Genomic DNA, 15,532 nt, shown 5'->3' with positions numbered 1-15,532 from the left:
TACCTTTCCATAACCTTGTCCTAACCCTGTTCCTTTTCCCAGAGTGATCGATCTGGGGGTCATGATTCCTGTACCTTTCCATAACCTTGTCCTAACCCTGTTCGGTTTCCTTTTCCCAGAGTGATCGATCTGGGGGTCATGATTCCTGTACCTTTCCATAACCTTGTCCTAACCCTGTTCCTTTTCCCAGAGTGATCGATCTGGGGGTCATGGTTCCTGTACCTTTCCATAACCTTGTCCTAACCCTGTTCCTTTTCCCAGAGTGATCGATCTGGGGGTCATGATTCCTGTACCTTTCCATAACCTTGTCCTAACCCTGTTCGGTTTCCTTTTCCCAGAGTGATCGATCTGGGGTCATGATTCCTGTACCTTTCCATAACCTTGTCCTAACCCTGTTCCTTTTCCCAGAGTGATCGATCTGGGGGTCATGGTTCCTGTACCTTTCCATAACCTTGTCCTAACCCTGTTCCTTTTCCCAGAGTGATCGATCTGGGGGTCATGATTCCTGTACCTTTCCATAACCTTGTCCTAACCCTGTTCCTTTTCCCAGAGTGATCGATCTGGGGGTCATGGTTCCATGCGACAGGATATTGAGGGAAGCCATCGACTGCAAAGCAGGTGTGTTGACATGAACCTTATAACCTGGTCCCAGATCAGTTTGGGCTGTCTGACGAGGTGGCACTAGGAGGTGATTAACCTGGTCCCAGATCAGTTTGGGCTGTCTGACAGGGTGGCACTAGGAGGTGATTAACCTGGTCCCAGATCAGTTTGGGCTGTTGGGGTGGCACTAGGAGGTGATTAACCTGGTCCCAGATCAGTTTGGGCTGTCTGACAAGGTGGCACTAGGAGGTGATTAACCTGGTCCCAGATCAGTTTGGGCTGTCTGACAGGGCGTTGCGGCACTAGGAGGTGATTAACCTGGTCCCCGATCAGTTTGGGCTGTCTGACCGGGCGGCACTAGGAGGTGATTAACCTGGTCCCAGATCAGTTTGGGCTGTCTGACAGGGCGGCACTAGGAGGTGATTAACCTGGTCCCAGATCAGTTTGGGCTGTCTGACCGGGCGGCACTAGGAGGTGATTAACCTGGTCCCAGATCAGTTTGGGCTGTCTGACGGGGCGGCACTAGGAGGTGATTAACCTGGTCCCAGATCAGTTTGGGCTGTCTGACGGGGTGGCACTAGGAGGTGATTAACCTGGTCTCAGATCAGTTTGGTCTGTCTTGCCAACTGCTAGGAGTTGGAGTTGGCTATAAACCACAGACAGATCTGGGACCAGGCTAGAGAAGGAGTAGGACTGAAATCAGAGATGGAATGAGTGAACTGCTCTTTGAGAAGTAGTCCCTCCAGCTGAACATTCCTATGTATCCCTCCGCCCTACAGACATCATCGGTCTGTCTGGCCTCATCACGCCCTCGCTGGATGAGATGATCTACGTTGCCAAGGAGATGGAGCGGCTTGGGATGAAGACCCCACTGCTGATCGGAGGGGCCACCACCTCCAAGTAAGACACACACACACACCGTGACCTTTCAACTCGCTACTTCCTGGCCCCTTGTTGACCCTGTGTCTGATGTGAAGCCTCTGTGTGTAACAGGACCCACACGGCAGTAAAGATCGCTCCCCGTTACAGCTGTCCTGTGGTGCATGTTCTGGATGCTTCCAGGAGTGTGGTGGTGGTACGTACACTACACTGACTAGACACACTACACTTCCTGTTCTCACTTAGTACAGCCCACACTGCACTGACTAGACACACTACACTTCCTGTTCTCACTTAGTACAGCCCACACTACACTGACTAGACACTACACTTCCTGTTCTCACTTAGTACAGCCCACACTACACTGACTAGACACACTACACTTCCTGTTCTCACTTAGTACAGCCCACACTACACTGACTAGACGCACTACACTTCCTGTTCTCACTTAGTACAGCCCACACTACACTGACTAGACGCACTACACTTCCTGTTCTCACTTAGGACAGCCCACACTACACTGACTAGACACACTACACTGACTAGACACACTACACTTCCTGTTCTCACTTAGTACAGCCCACACTGCACCGACTAGACACTACACTCACTAGACACTACACTTCCTGTTCTCACTTAGTACAGCCCACACTACACTGACTAGACGCACTACACTTCCTGTTCTCACTTAGGACAGCCCACACTACACTGACTAGACACACTACACTGACTAGACACACTACACTTCCTGTTCTCACTTAGTACAGCCCACACTACACTGACTAGACGCACTACACTTCCTGTTCTCACTTAGTACAGCCCACACTACACTGACTAGACGCACTACACCTCCTGTTCTCACTTAGGACAGCCCACACTACACTGACTAGACACACTACACTTCCTGTTCTCACTTAGTACAGCCCACACTACACTGACTAGACGCACTACACTTCCTGTTCTCACTTAGTACAGCCCACACTACACTGACTAGACGCACTACACTTCCTGTTCTCACTTAGTACAGCCCACACTACACTTCCTGTCTGTAGATACTGTAGTCCTCACTTAGTACAGCCCACACTACACTTCCTGTCTGTAGATACTGTAGTCCTCACTTAGTACAGCCCACACTACACTTCCTGTCTGTAGATACTGTAGTCCTCACTTAGTACAGCCCACACTACACTTCCTGTCTGTAGATACTGTAGTCCTCACTTAGTACAGCCCACACTACACTTCCTGTCTGTAGATACTGTAGTCCTCACTTAGTACAGCCCACACTACACTTCCTGTCTGTAGATACTGTAGTCCTCACTTAGTACAGCCCACACTACACTTCCTGTCTGTAGATACTGTAGTCCTCACTTAGTACAGCCCACACTACACTTCCTGTCTGTAGATACTGTAGTCCTCACTTAGTACAGCCCACACTACACTTCCTGTCTGTAGATACTGTAGTCCTCACTTAGTACAGCCCACACTACACTTCCTGTCTGTAGATACTGTAGTCCTCACTTAGTACAGCCCACACTTGTCAGTGTCCTCCGTGTCTCTGTCAGTGTCCTCCGTGTTGTCTCTGTCAGTGTCCTCCGTGTTGTTGTCTCTGTCAGTGTCCTCCGTGTTGTTGTCTCTGTCAGTGTCCTCCGTGTTGTCTCTGTCAGTGTGCTCCGTGTTGTTGTCTCTGTCAGTGTCCTCCGTGTTGTTGTCTCTGTCAGTGTCCTCCGTGTTGTTGTCTCTGTCAGTGTCCTCCGTGTTGTCTCTGTCAGTGTCCTCCGTGTTGTCTCTGTCAGTGTCCTCCGTGTTGTCTCTGTCAGTGTCCTCAGTGTTGTCTCTGTCAGTGTCCTCAGTGTTGTTGTCTCTGTCAGTGTCCTCAGTGTTGTTGTCTCTGTCAGTGTCCTCCCTGTTGTTGTCTCTGTCAGTGTCCTCAGTGTTGTCTCTGTCAGTGTCCTCTGTGTTGTCTCTGTCAGTGTCCTCCGTGTTGTTGTCTCTGTCAGTGTCCTCCGTGTTGTCTCTGTCAGTGTCCTCCGTGTTGTTGTCTCTGTCAGTGTCCTCTGTGTTGTTGTCTCTGTCAGTGTCCTCTGTGTTGTTGTCTCTGTCAGTGTCCTCTGTGTTGTCTCTGCCAGTGTCCTCCGTGTTGTTGTCTCTGTCAGTGTCCTCCGTGTTGTTGTCTCTGTCAGTGTCCTCCGTGTTGTTGTCTCTGTCAGTGTCCTCAGTGTTGTCTCTGTCAGTGTCCTCAGTGTTGTTGTCTCTGTCAGGGTCCTCTGTGTTGTCTCTGTCAGTGTCCTCCGTGTTGTTGTCTCTGTCAGTGTCCTCTGTGTTGTTGTCTCTGTCAGTGTCCTCTGTGTTGTCTCTGTCAGTGTCCTCAGTGTTGTTGTCTCTGTCAGGGTCCTCTGTGTTGTCTCTGTCAGTGTCCTCCGTGTTGTTGTCTCTGTCAGTGTCCTCTGTGTTGTCTCTGTCAGTGTCCTCCGTGTTGTTGTCTCTGTCAGTGTCCTCAGTGTTGTCTCTGTCAGTGTCCTCTGTGTTGTTGTCTCTGTCAGTGTCCTCTGTGTTGTTGTCTCTGTCAGTGTCCTCAGCTGCTAGACGAGCCTCCGTGTTGTTGTCTCTGTCAGTGTCCTCCGTGTTGTTGTCTCTGTCAGTGTCCTCCGTGTTGTTGTCTCTGTCAGTGTCCTCCGTGTTGTTGTCTCTGTCAGTGTCCTCCGTGTTGTCTCTGTCAGTGTCCTCCGTGTTGTTGTCTCTGTCAGTGTCCTCCGTGTTGTTGTCTCTGTCAGTGTCCTCAGTGTTGTCTCTGTCAGTGTCCTCCGTGTTGTTGTCTCTGTCAGTGTCCTCCGTGTTGTCTCTGTCAGTGTCCTCCGTGTTGTCTCTGTCAGTGTCCTCCGTGTTGTCTCTGTCAGTGTCCTCCGTGTTGTTGTCTCTGTCAGTGTCCTCTGTGTTGTTGTCTCTGTCTCAGTGTCCTCAGTGTTGTTGTCTCTGTCAGTGTCCTCCGTGTTGTCTCTGTCAGTGTCCTCAGTGTTGTCTCTGTCAGTGTCCTCAGTGTTGTTGTCTCTGTCAGTGTCCTCAGTGCTGTCTCTGTCAGTGTCCTCCGTGTTGTTGTCTCTGTCAGTGTCCTCAGTGTTGTCTCTGTCAGTGTCCTCAGTGTTGTTGTCTCTGTCAGTGTCCTCAGTGTTGTTGTCTCTGTCAGTGTCCTCCCTGTTGTTGTCTCTGTCAGTGTCCTCAGTGTTGTTGTCTCTGTCAGTGTCCTCAGTGTTGTCTCTGTCAGTGTCCTCTGTGTTGTCTCTGTCAGTGTCCTCCGTGTTGTTGTCTCTGTCAGTGTCCTCCGTGTTGTCTCTGTCAGTGTCCTCCGTGTTGTTGTCTCTGTCAGTGTCCTCTGTGTTGTTGTCTCTGTCAGTGTCCTCTGTGTTGTTGTCTCTGTCAGTGTCCTCTGTGTTGTCTCTGCCAGTGTCCTCCGTGTTGTTGTCTCTGTCAGTGTCCTCCGTGTTGTTGTCTCTGTCAGTGTCCTCAGTGTTGTCTCTGTCAGTGTCCTCAGTGTTGTTGTCTCTGTCAGGGTCCTCTGTGTTGTCTCTGTCAGTGTCCTCCGTGTTGTTGTCTCTGTCAGTGTCCTCCGTGTTGTTGTCTCTGTCAGTGTCCTCTGTGTTGTCTCTGTCAGTGTCCTCAGTGTTGTTGTCTCTGTCAGGGTCCTCTGTGTTGTCTCTGTCAGTGTCCTCCGTGTTGTTGTCTCTGTCAGTGTCCTCCGTGTTGTGTGTCTCTGTCAGTGTCCTCTGTGTTGTCTCTGTCAGTGTCCTCCGTGTTGTTGTCTCTGTCAGTGTCCTCAGTGTTGTCTCTGTCAGTGTCCTCTGTGTTGTTGTCTCTGTCAGTGTCCTCAGTGTTGTCTCTGTCAGTGTCCTCAGCTGCTAGACGAGCCTCCGTGTTGTTGTCTCTGTCAGTGTCCTCCGTGTTGTTGTCTCTGTCAGTGTCCTCCGTGTTGTTGTCTCTGTCAGTGTCCTCCGTGTTGTCTCTGTCAGTGTCCTCCGTGTTGTTGTCTCTGTCAGTGTCCTCCGTGTTGTTGTCTCTGTCAGTGTCCTCAGTGTTGTCTCTGTCAGTGTCCTCTGTGTTGTCTCTGTCAGTGTCCTCCGTGTTGTTGTCTCTGTCAGTGTCCTCCGTGTTGTCTCTGTCAGTGTCCTCCGTGTTGTCTCTGTCAGTGTCCTCCGTGTTGTCTCTGTCAGTGTCCTCCGTGTTGTTGTCTCTGTCAGTGTCCTCTGTGTTGTTGTCTCTGTCTCAGTGTCCTCAGTGTTGTTGTCTCTGTCAGTGTCCTCCGTGTTGTCTCTGTCAGTGTCCTCAGTGTTGTCTCTGTCAGTGTCCTCAGTGTTGTTGTCTCTGTCAGTGTCCTCAGTGCTGTCTCTGTCAGTGTCCTCAGTGTCACAGTCCTCAGTGTCTCTGTCAGTGTCCTCCGTGTTGTCTCTGTCAGTGTCCTCCGTGTTGTTGTCTCTTCAGTGTCCTCAGTGTTGTTGTCTCTTCAGTGTCCTCAGTGTTGTCTCTCTGTGTCCTCTGTGTTGTCTCTGTCAGTGTCCTCAGTGTTGTTGTCTCTTCAGTGTCCTCAGTGTTGTTGTCTCTGTCAGTGTCCTCCGTGTTGTCTCTGTCAGTGTCCTCCGTGTTGTCTCTGTCAGTGTCCTCTGTGTTGTCTCTGTCAGTGTCCTCCGTGTTGTTGTCTCTGTCAGTGTCCTCTGTGTTGTCTCTGTCAGTGTCCTCTGTGTTGTCTCTTCAGTGTCCTCCGTGTTGTTGTCTCTGTCAGTGTCCTCTGTGTTGTTGTCTCTGTCAGTGTCCTCCGTGTTGTCTCTGTCAGTGTCCTCCGTGTTGTCTCTGTCAGTGTCCTCTGTGTTGTCTCTTCAGTGTCCTCCGTGTTGTTGTCTCTTCAGTGTCCTCCGTGTTGTTGTCTCTTCAGTGTCCTCCGTGTTGTTGTCTCTGTCAGTGTCCTCCGTGTTGTTGTCTCTGTCAGTGTCCTCCGTGTTGTTGTCTCTGTCAGTGTCCTCAGTGTCTCTGTCAGTGTCCTCAGTGTTGTTGTCTCTTCAGTGTCCTCAGTGTTGTTGTCTCTGTCAGTGTCCTCCGTGTTGTTGTCTCTGTCAGTGTCCTCCCTCCGTGTTGTTGTCTCTGTCAGTGTCCTCCGTGTTGTTGTCTCTGTCAGTGTCCTCAGTGTCTCTGTCAGTGTCCTCCGTGTTGTCTCTGCCAGTGTCCTCCCTGTTGTTGTCTCTGTCAGTGTCCTCAGTGTTGTTGTCTCTGTCAGTGTCCTCCGTGTTGTCTCTGCCAGTGTCCTCCCTGTTGTTGTCTCTGCCAGTGTCCTCCCTGTTGTTGTCTCTGTCAGTGTCCTCAGTGTTGTTGTCTCTGTCAGTGTCCTCAGTGTTGTTGTCTCTGTCAGTGTCCTCCGTGTTGTCTCTTCAGTGTCCTCCGTGTTGTTGTCTCTTCAGTGTCCTCCGTGTTGTTGTCTCTGTCAGTGTCCTCCGTGTTGTTGTCTCTGTCAGTGTCCTCCGTGTTGTTGTCTCTGTCAGTGTCCTCAGTGTCTCTGTCAGTGTCCTCAGTGTTGTTGTCTCTTCAGTGTCCTCAGTGTTGTTGTCTCTGTCAGTGTCCTCCGTGTTGTTGTCTCTGTCAGTGTCCTCCGTGTTGTTGTCTCTGTCAGTGTCCTCCGTGTTGTTGTCTCTGTCAGTGTCCTCAGTGTCTCTGTCAGTGTCCTCCGTGTTGTTGTCTCTGTCAGTGTCCTCCGTGTTGTTGTCTCTGTCAGTGTCCTCAGTGTTGTTGTCTCTGTCAGTGTCCTCAGTGTTGTTGTCTCTGTCAGTGTCCTCCGTGTTGTCTCTGCCAGTGTCCTCCCTGTTGTTGTCTCTGTCAGTGTCCTCAGTGTTGTTGTCTCTGTCAGTGTCCTCAGTGTTGTTGTCTCTGTCAGTGTCCTCCGTGTTGTCTCTGCCAGTGTCCTCCCTGTTGTTGTCTCTGCCAGTGTCCTCCCTGTTGTTGTCTCTGTCAGTGTCCTCCGTGTTGTTGTCTCTGTCAGTGTCCTCCGTGTTGTTGTCTCTGTCAGTGTCCTCCGTGTTGTCTCTGTCAGTGTCCTCCGTGTTGTCTCTGTCAGTGTCCTCAGTGTTGTCTCTGTCAGTGTCCTCAGTGTTGTTGTCTCTGTCAGTGTCCTCAGTGTTGTTGTCTCTGTCAGTGTCCTCCCTGTTGTTGTCTCTGTCAGTGTCCTCAGTGTTGTCTCTGTCAGTGTCCTCTGTGTTGTCTCTGTCAGTGTCCTCCGTGTTGTTGTCTCTGTCAGTGTCCTCCGTGTTGTCTCTGTCAGTGTCCTCCGTGTTGTTGTCTCTGTCAGTGTCCTCTGTGTTGTTGTCTCTGTCAGTGTCCTCTGTGTTGTTGTCTCTGTCAGTGTCCTCTGTGTTGTCTCTGCCAGTGTCCTCCGTGTTGTTGTCTCTGTCAGTGTCCTCCGTGTTGTTGTCTCTGTCAGTGTCCTCCGTGTTGTTGTCTCTGTCAGTGTCCTCAGTGTTGTCTCTGTCAGTGTCCTCAGTGTTGTTGTCTCTGTCAGGGTCCTCTGTGTTGTCTCTGTCAGTGTCCTCCGTGTTGTTGTCTCTGTCAGTGTCCTCTGTGTTGTTGTCTCTGTCAGTGTCCTCTGTGTTGTCTCTGTCAGTGTCCTCAGTGTTGTTGTCTCTGTCAGGGTCCTCTGTGTTGTCTCTGTCAGTGTCCTCCGTGTTGTTGTCTCTGTCAGTGTCCTCTGTGTTGTCTCTGTCAGTGTCCTCCGTGTTGTTGTCTCTGTCAGTGTCCTCAGTGTCCTCAGTGTTGTCTCTGTCAGTGTCCTCTGTGTTGTTGTCTCTGTCAGTGTCCTCTGTGTTGTTGTCTCTGTCAGTGTCCTCAGCTGCTAGACGAGCCTCCCCGTGTTGTTGTCTCTGTCAGTGTCCTCCGTGTTGTTGTCTCTGTCAGTGTCCTCCGTGTTGTTGTCTCTGTCAGTGTCCTCCGTGTTGTTGTCTCTGTCAGTGTCCTCCGTGTTGTCTCTGTCAGTGTCCTCCGTGTTGTTGTCTCTGTCAGTGTCCTCCGTGTTGTTGTCTCTGTCAGTGTCCTCAGTGTTGTCTCTGTCAGTGTCCTCCGTGTTGTTGTCTCTGTCAGTGTCCTCCGTGTTGTCTCTGTCAGTGTCCTCCGTGTTGTCTCTGTCAGTGTCCTCCGTGTTGTCTCTGTCAGTGTCCTCCGTGTTGTTGTCTCTGTCAGTGTCCTCTGTGTTGTTGTCTCTGTCTCAGTGTCCTCAGTGTTGTTGTCTCTGTCAGTGTCCTCCGTGTTGTCTCTGTCAGTGTCCTCAGTGTTGTCTCTGTCAGTGTCCTCAGTGTTGTTGTCTCTGTCAGTGTCCTCAGTGCTGTCTCTGTCAGTGTCCTCCGTGTTGTTGTCTCTGTCAGTGTCCTCAGTGTTGTCTCTGTCAGTGTCCTCAGTGTTGTTGTCTCTGTCAGTGTCCTCAGTGTTGTTGTCTCTGTCAGTGTCCTCCCTGTTGTTGTCTCTGTCAGTGTCCTCAGTGTTGTTGTCTCTGTCAGTGTCCTCAGTGTTGTCTCTGTCAGTGTCCTCTGTGTTGTCTCTGTCAGTGTCCTCCGTGTTGTTGTCTCTGTCAGTGTCCTCCGTGTTGTCTCTGTCAGTGTCCTCCGTGTTGTTGTCTCTGTCAGTGTCCTCTGTGTTGTTGTCTCTGTCAGTGTCCTCTGTGTTGTTGTCTCTGTCAGTGTCCTCTGTGTTGTCTCTGCCAGTGTCCTCCGTGTTGTTGTCTCTGTCAGTGTCCTCCGTGTTGTTGTCTCTGTCAGTGTCCTCAGTGTTGTCTCTGTCAGTGTCCTCAGTGTTGTTGTCTCTGTCAGGGTCCTCTGTGTTGTCTCTGTCAGTGTCCTCCGTGTTGTTGTCTCTGTCAGTGTCCTCCGTGTTGTTGTCTCTGTCAGTGTCCTCTGTGTTGTCTCTGTCAGTGTCCTCAGTGTTGTTGTCTCTGTCAGGGTCCTCTGTGTTGTCTCTGTCAGTGTCCTCCGTGTTGTTGTCTCTGTCAGTGTCCTCCGTGTTGTTGTCTCTGTCAGTGTCCTCTGTGTTGTCTCTGTCAGTGTCCTCCGTGTTGTTGTCTCTGTCAGTGTCCTCAGTGTTGTCTCTGTCAGTGTCCTCTGTGTTGTTGTCTCTGTCAGTGTCCTCAGTGTTGTCTCTGTCAGTGTCCTCAGCTGCTAGACGAGCCTCCGTGTTGTTGTCTCTGTCAGTGTCCTCCGTGTTGTTGTCTCTGTCAGTGTCCTCCGTGTTGTTGTCTCTGTCAGTGTCCTCCGTGTTGTCTCTGTCAGTGTCCTCCGTGTTGTTGTCTCTGTCAGTGTCCTCCGTGTTGTTGTCTCTGTCAGTGTCCTCAGTGTTGTCTCTGTCAGTGTCCTCTGTGTTGTCTCTGTCAGTGTCCTCCGTGTTGTTGTCTCTGTCAGTGTCCTCCGTGTTGTCTCTGTCAGTGTCCTCCGTGTTGTCTCTGTCAGTGTCCTCCGTGTTGTCTCTGTCAGTGTCCTCCGTGTTGTTGTCTCTGTCAGTGTCCTCTGTGTTGTTGTCTCTGTCTCAGTGTCCTCAGTGTTGTTGTCTCTGTCAGTGTCCTCCGTGTTGTCTCTGTCAGTGTCCTCAGTGTTGTCTCTGTCAGTGTCCTCAGTGTTGTTGTCTCTGTCAGTGTCCTCAGTGCTGTCTCTGTCAGTGTCCTCAGTGTCACAGTCCTCAGTGTCTCTGTCAGTGTCCTCCGTGTTGTCTCTGTCAGTGTCCTCCGTGTTGTTGTCTCTTCAGTGTCCTCAGTGTTGTTGTCTCTTCAGTGTCCTCAGTGTTGTCTCTCTGTGTCCTCTGTGTTGTCTCTGTCAGTGTCCTCAGTGTTGTTGTCTCTTCAGTGTCCTCAGTGTTGTTGTCTCTGTCAGTGTCCTCCGTGTTGTCTCTGTCAGTGTCCTCCGTGTTGTCTCTGTCAGTGTCCTCTGTGTTGTCTCTGTCAGTGTCCTCCGTGTTGTTGTCTCTGTCAGTGTCCTCTGTGTTGTCTCTGTCAGTGTCCTCTGTGTTGTCTCTTCAGTGTCCTCCGTGTTGTTGTCTCTGTCAGTGTCCTCTGTGTTGTTGTCTCTGTCAGTGTCCTCCGTGTTGTCTCTGTCAGTGTCCTCCGTGTTGTCTCTGTCAGTGTCCTCTGTGTTGTCTCTTCAGTGTCCTCCGTGTTGTTGTCTCTTCAGTGTCCTCCGTGTTGTTGTCTCTTCAGTGTCCTCCGTGTTGTTGTCTCTGTCAGTGTCCTCCGTGTTGTTGTCTCTGTCAGTGTCCTCCGTGTTGTTGTCTCTGTCAGTGTCCTCAGTGTCTCTGTCAGTGTCCTCAGTGTTGTTGTCTCTTCAGTGTCCTCAGTGTTGTTGTCTCTGTCAGTGTCCTCCGTGTTGTTGTCTCTGTCAGTGTCCTCCGTGTTGTTGTCTCTGTCAGTGTCCTCCGTGTTGTTGTCTCTGTCAGTGTCCTCAGTGTCTCTGTCAGTGTCCTCCGTGTTGTCTCTGCCAGTGTCCTCCCTGTTGTTGTCTCTGTCAGTGTCCTCAGTGTTGTTGTCTCTGTCAGTGTCCTCAGTGTTGTTGTCTCTGTCAGTGTCCTCCGTGTTGTCTCTGCCAGTGTCCTCCCTGTTGTTGTCTCTGCCAGTGTCCTCCCTGTTGTTGTCTCTGTCAGTGTCCTCAGTGTTGTTGTCTCTGTCAGTGTCCTCAGTGTTGTTGTCTCTGTCAGTGTCCTCCGTGTTGTCTCTTCAGTGTCCTCCGTGTTGTTGTCTCTTCAGTGTCCTCCGTGTTGTTGTCTCTGTCAGTGTCCTCCGTGTTGTTGTCTCTGTCAGTGTCCTCCGTGTTGTTGTCTCTGTCAGTGTCCTCAGTGTCTCTGTCAGTGTCCTCAGTGTTGTTGTCTCTTCAGTGTCCTCAGTGTTGTTGTCTCTGTCAGTGTCCTCCGTGTTGTTGTCTCTGTCAGTGTCCTCCGTGTTGTTGTCTCTGTCAGTGTCCTCCGTGTTGTTGTCTCTGTCAGTGTCCTCAGTGTCTCTGTCAGTGTCCTCCGTGTTGTTGTCTCTGTCAGTGTCCTCAGTGTTGTTGTCTCTGTCAGTGTCCTCAGTGTTGTTGTCTCTGTCAGTGTCCTCCGTGTTGTCTCTGCCAGTGTCCTCCCTGTTGTTGTCTCTGTCAGTGTCCTCAGTGTTGTTGTCTCTGTCAGTGTCCTCAGTGTTGTTGTCTCTGTCAGTGTCCTCCGTGTTGTCTCTGCCAGTGTCCTCCCTGTTGTTGTCTCTGCCAGTGTCCTCCCTGTTGTTGTCTCTGTCAGTGTCCTCCGTGTTGTTGTCTCTGTCAGTGTCCTCCGTGTTGTTGTCTCTGTCAGTGTCCTCCGTGTTGTTGTCTCTGTCAGTGTCCTCAGTGTTGTTGTCTCTGTCAGTGTCCTCCGTGTTGTCTCTGCCAGTGTCCTCCCTGTTGTTGTCTCTGTCAGTGTCCTCAGTGTTGTTGTCTCTGTCAGTGTCCTCAGCTGTTAGATGAGCCTCCGTGTTGTTGTCTCTTCAGTGTTCCCAGCTGCTAGATGAGAATGTGAGGGAGGAGTTCTTTGAGGAGACGACAGAGGAGTACGAAGACATCAGACAGGACCACTACGACTCTCTAAAGGTGAGGAACAAACACACACACACACACACACACACACACACACACACACACACAGAGAGACAAACATGCGCACGTAACACACACATTGGACCACTACAACACTCTGAAATCATTGGATGAAATCTAGGGCTCTGTATTAGGAACAGACTGTCCTGGAACAGTCTAGAAGGTAGGATTTGTTCCAGTCTAACAGACTGTCCTGTTCTGGAACAGTCTAGAAGGTAGGAGTTGTTCCAGTCTAACAGACTGTCCTGTACTGGAACAGTCTAGAAGGGAGGAGTTGTTCTAGTCTAACAGACTGTCCTGTTCTGGAACAGTCTAGAAGGTAGGAGTTGTTCCAGTCTAGAAGGGAGGAGTTGTTCCAGTCTAACAGACTGTCTTGTTCTGGAACAGTCTAGAAGGTAGGAGTTGTTCCAGTCTAACAGACTGTCCTGTACTGGAACAGTCTAGAAGGTAGGAGTTGTTCCAGTCTAACAGACTGTCCTGTTCTGGAACAGTCTAGAAGGTAGGAGTTGTTCCAGTCTAGAAGGGAGGAGTTGTTCTAGTCTAACAGACTGTCCTGTACTGGAACAGTCTAGAAGGTAGGAGTTGTTCTAGTCTAACAGACTGTCCTGTACTGGAACAGTCTAGAAGGCTGATTATACAGCTGATTCCTCTGATGGGTGGATGAATCCTGGTCCTATCACTATACTGCTGATGGGTGGATGAATCCTGGTCCTATCACTATACAGCTGATTCCTCTGATGGGTGGATGAATCCTGGTCCTATCACTATACAGCTGATGGGTGGATGAATCCTGGTCCTATCACTATACAGCTGATTCCTCTGATGGGTGGATGAATCCTGGTCCTATCACTATACAGCTGATTCCTCTGATGGGTGGATGAATCCTGGTCCTATCACTATACAGCTGATTCCTCTGATGGGTGGATGAATCCTGGTCCTATCACTATACAGCTGATGGGTGGATGAATCCTGGTCCTATCACTATACAGCTGATGGATGGATGAATCCTGGTCCTATCACTATACAGCTGATTCCTCTGATGGGTGGATGAATCCTGGTCCTATCACTATACAGCTGATGGGTGGATGAATCCTGGTCCTATCACTATACAGCTGATTCCTCTGATGGGTGGATGAATCCTGGTCCTATCACTATACAGCTGATTCCTCTGATGGGTGGATGAATCCTGGTCCTATCACTAATCAGCTGATGGGTGGATGAATCCTGGTCCTGTCACTATAGAGCTGATGGGTGGATGAATCCTGGTCCTATCACTATACTGCTGATGGGTGGATGAATCCTGGTCCTATCACTATACAGCTGATTCCTCTGATGGGTGGATGAATCCTGGTCCTGTCACTATACAGCTGATGGGTGGATGAATCCTGGTCCTATCACTATACAGCTGATGGGTGGATGAATCCTGGTCCTATCACTATACAGCTGATGGGTGGATGAATCCTGGTCCTATCACTATACAGCTGATTCCTCTGATGGGTGGATGAATCCTGGTCCTGTCACTATACAGCTGATGGGTGGATGAATCCTGGTCCTATCACTATACAGCTGATGGGTGGATGAATCCTGGTCCTATCACTATACAGCTGATGGGTGGATGAATCCTGGTCCTATCACTATACAGCTGATGGGTGGATGAATCCTGGTCCTATCACTATACAGCTGATGGGTGGATGAATCCTGGTCCTATCACTATACAGCTGATGGGTGGATGAATCCTGGTCCTATCACTATAAAGCTGATGGATGGATGAATCCTGGTCCTATCACTATACAGCTGATGGGTGGATGAATCCTGGTCCTATCACTATACAGCTGATTCCTCTGATGGGTGGATGAATCCTGGTCCTATCACTATACAGCTGATGGGTGGATGAATCCTGGCCCTATCACTATACAGCTGATGGGTGGATGAATCCTGGTCCTATCACTATACAGCTGATTCCTCTGATGGGTGGATGAATCCTGGCCCTATCACTATACAGCTGATGGGTGGATGAATCCTGGTCCTATCACTATACAGCTGATTCCTCTGATGGGTGGATGAATCCTGGTCCTATCACTATACAGCTGATTCCTCTGATGGGTGGATGAATCCTGGTCCTATCACTATACAGCTGATTCCTCTGATGGGTGGATGAATCCTGGTCCTGTCACTATACAGCTGATGGGTGGATGAATCCTGGCCCTATCACTATACAGCTGATGGGTGGATGAATCCTGGTCCTATCACTATACAGCTGATTCCTCTGATGGGTGGATGAATCCTGGTCCTGTCACTATACAGCTGATGGGTGGATGAATCCTGGTCCTATCACTATACAGCTGATGGGTGGATGAATCCTGGTCCTATCACTATACAGCTGATGGGTGGATGAATCCTGGTCCTATCACTATACAGCTGATTCCTCTGATGGGTGGATGAATCCTGGTCCTGTCACTATACAGCTGATGGGTGGATGAATCCTGGTCCTATCACTATACAGCTGATGGGTGGATGAATCCTGGTCCTATCACTATACAGCTGATGGGTGGATGAATCCTGGTCCTATCACTATACAGCTGATGGGTGGATGAATCCTGGTCCTATCACTATACAGCTGATGGGTGGATGAATCCTGGTCCTATCACTATAAAGCTGATGGATGGATGAATCCTGGTCCTATCACTATACAGCTGATGGGTGGATGAATCCTGGTCCTATCACTATACAGCTGATTCCTCTGATGGGTGGATGAATCCTGGTCCTATCACTATACAGCTGATGGGTGGATGAATCCTGGCCCTATCACTATACAGCTGATGGGTGGATGAATCCTGGTCCTATCACTATACAGCTGATTCCTCTGATGGGTGGATGAATCCTGGCCCTATCACTATACAGCTGATGGGTGGATGAATCCTGGTCCTATCACTATACAGCTGATTCCTCTGATGGGTGGATGAATCCTGGTCCTATCACTATACAGCTGATTCCTCTGATGGGTGGATGAATCCTGGTCCTATCACTATACAGCTGATTCCTCTGATGGGTGGATGAATCCTGGTCCTGTCACTATACAGCTGATGGGTGGATGAATCCTGGCCATATCACTATACAGCTGATGGGTGGATGAATCCTGGTCCTCAACACGTGTCCAGGGCCGTAGCTGGTAGTTTGGGACACTACACTGTAATGGCTGGGCTGTCTGAGAGCTGTTCAGGTAGATGATGACAGGAGTCTCTGTGTGTCTGTGTTCTCAGGAGAGGCGGTTCCTGTCTCTAGCCCAGGCCAGGGAGAAAGGACTCCATGTGGATTGGCTTTCTCAGACCAAACCAGGTACGACACTAATTCACTGGGATCAACTGTCCTCCTTCAGGAAGTCATTTGTCTGCTTGTCATTGAAAAGACGAGACTTATTCCTGTCTGACCGATGTAGGTCATATTTTGATGGTGAC

General features: G+C 50.1%; 1 protein-coding gene across 1 annotated transcript in view; it reads left to right on the top strand.

Annotated features, from left to right (window-relative positions):
* The window catches only part of LOC135573604 (methionine synthase-like), a 78,873-nt gene that overhangs the window by 57,520 nt on the left and 5,821 nt on the right, over positions 1-15,532 (top strand). Inside the window, exons 13-17 of the mRNA XM_065022867.1 lie at positions 551-618; positions 1,380-1,500; positions 1,594-1,675; positions 11,973-12,071; positions 15,338-15,413. Coding sequence (XP_064878939.1) covers positions 551-618; positions 1,380-1,500; positions 1,594-1,675; positions 11,973-12,071; positions 15,338-15,413 — 446 coding nt within the window. The remainder of the gene's footprint in view (positions 1-550; positions 619-1,379; positions 1,501-1,593; positions 1,676-11,972; positions 12,072-15,337; positions 15,414-15,532) is intronic.

The sequence above is a fragment of the Oncorhynchus nerka genome, linkage group LG10 (genome assembly GCF_034236695.1).
Source record: "Oncorhynchus nerka isolate Pitt River linkage group LG10, Oner_Uvic_2.0, whole genome shotgun sequence".
Classification (NCBI taxonomy): Eukaryota; Metazoa; Chordata; class Actinopteri; order Salmoniformes; family Salmonidae; genus Oncorhynchus; species Oncorhynchus nerka.
The sequence above is the reverse complement of the archived record's forward strand: the minus strand, read 5'-3'. Positions and strand labels throughout refer to the sequence as shown.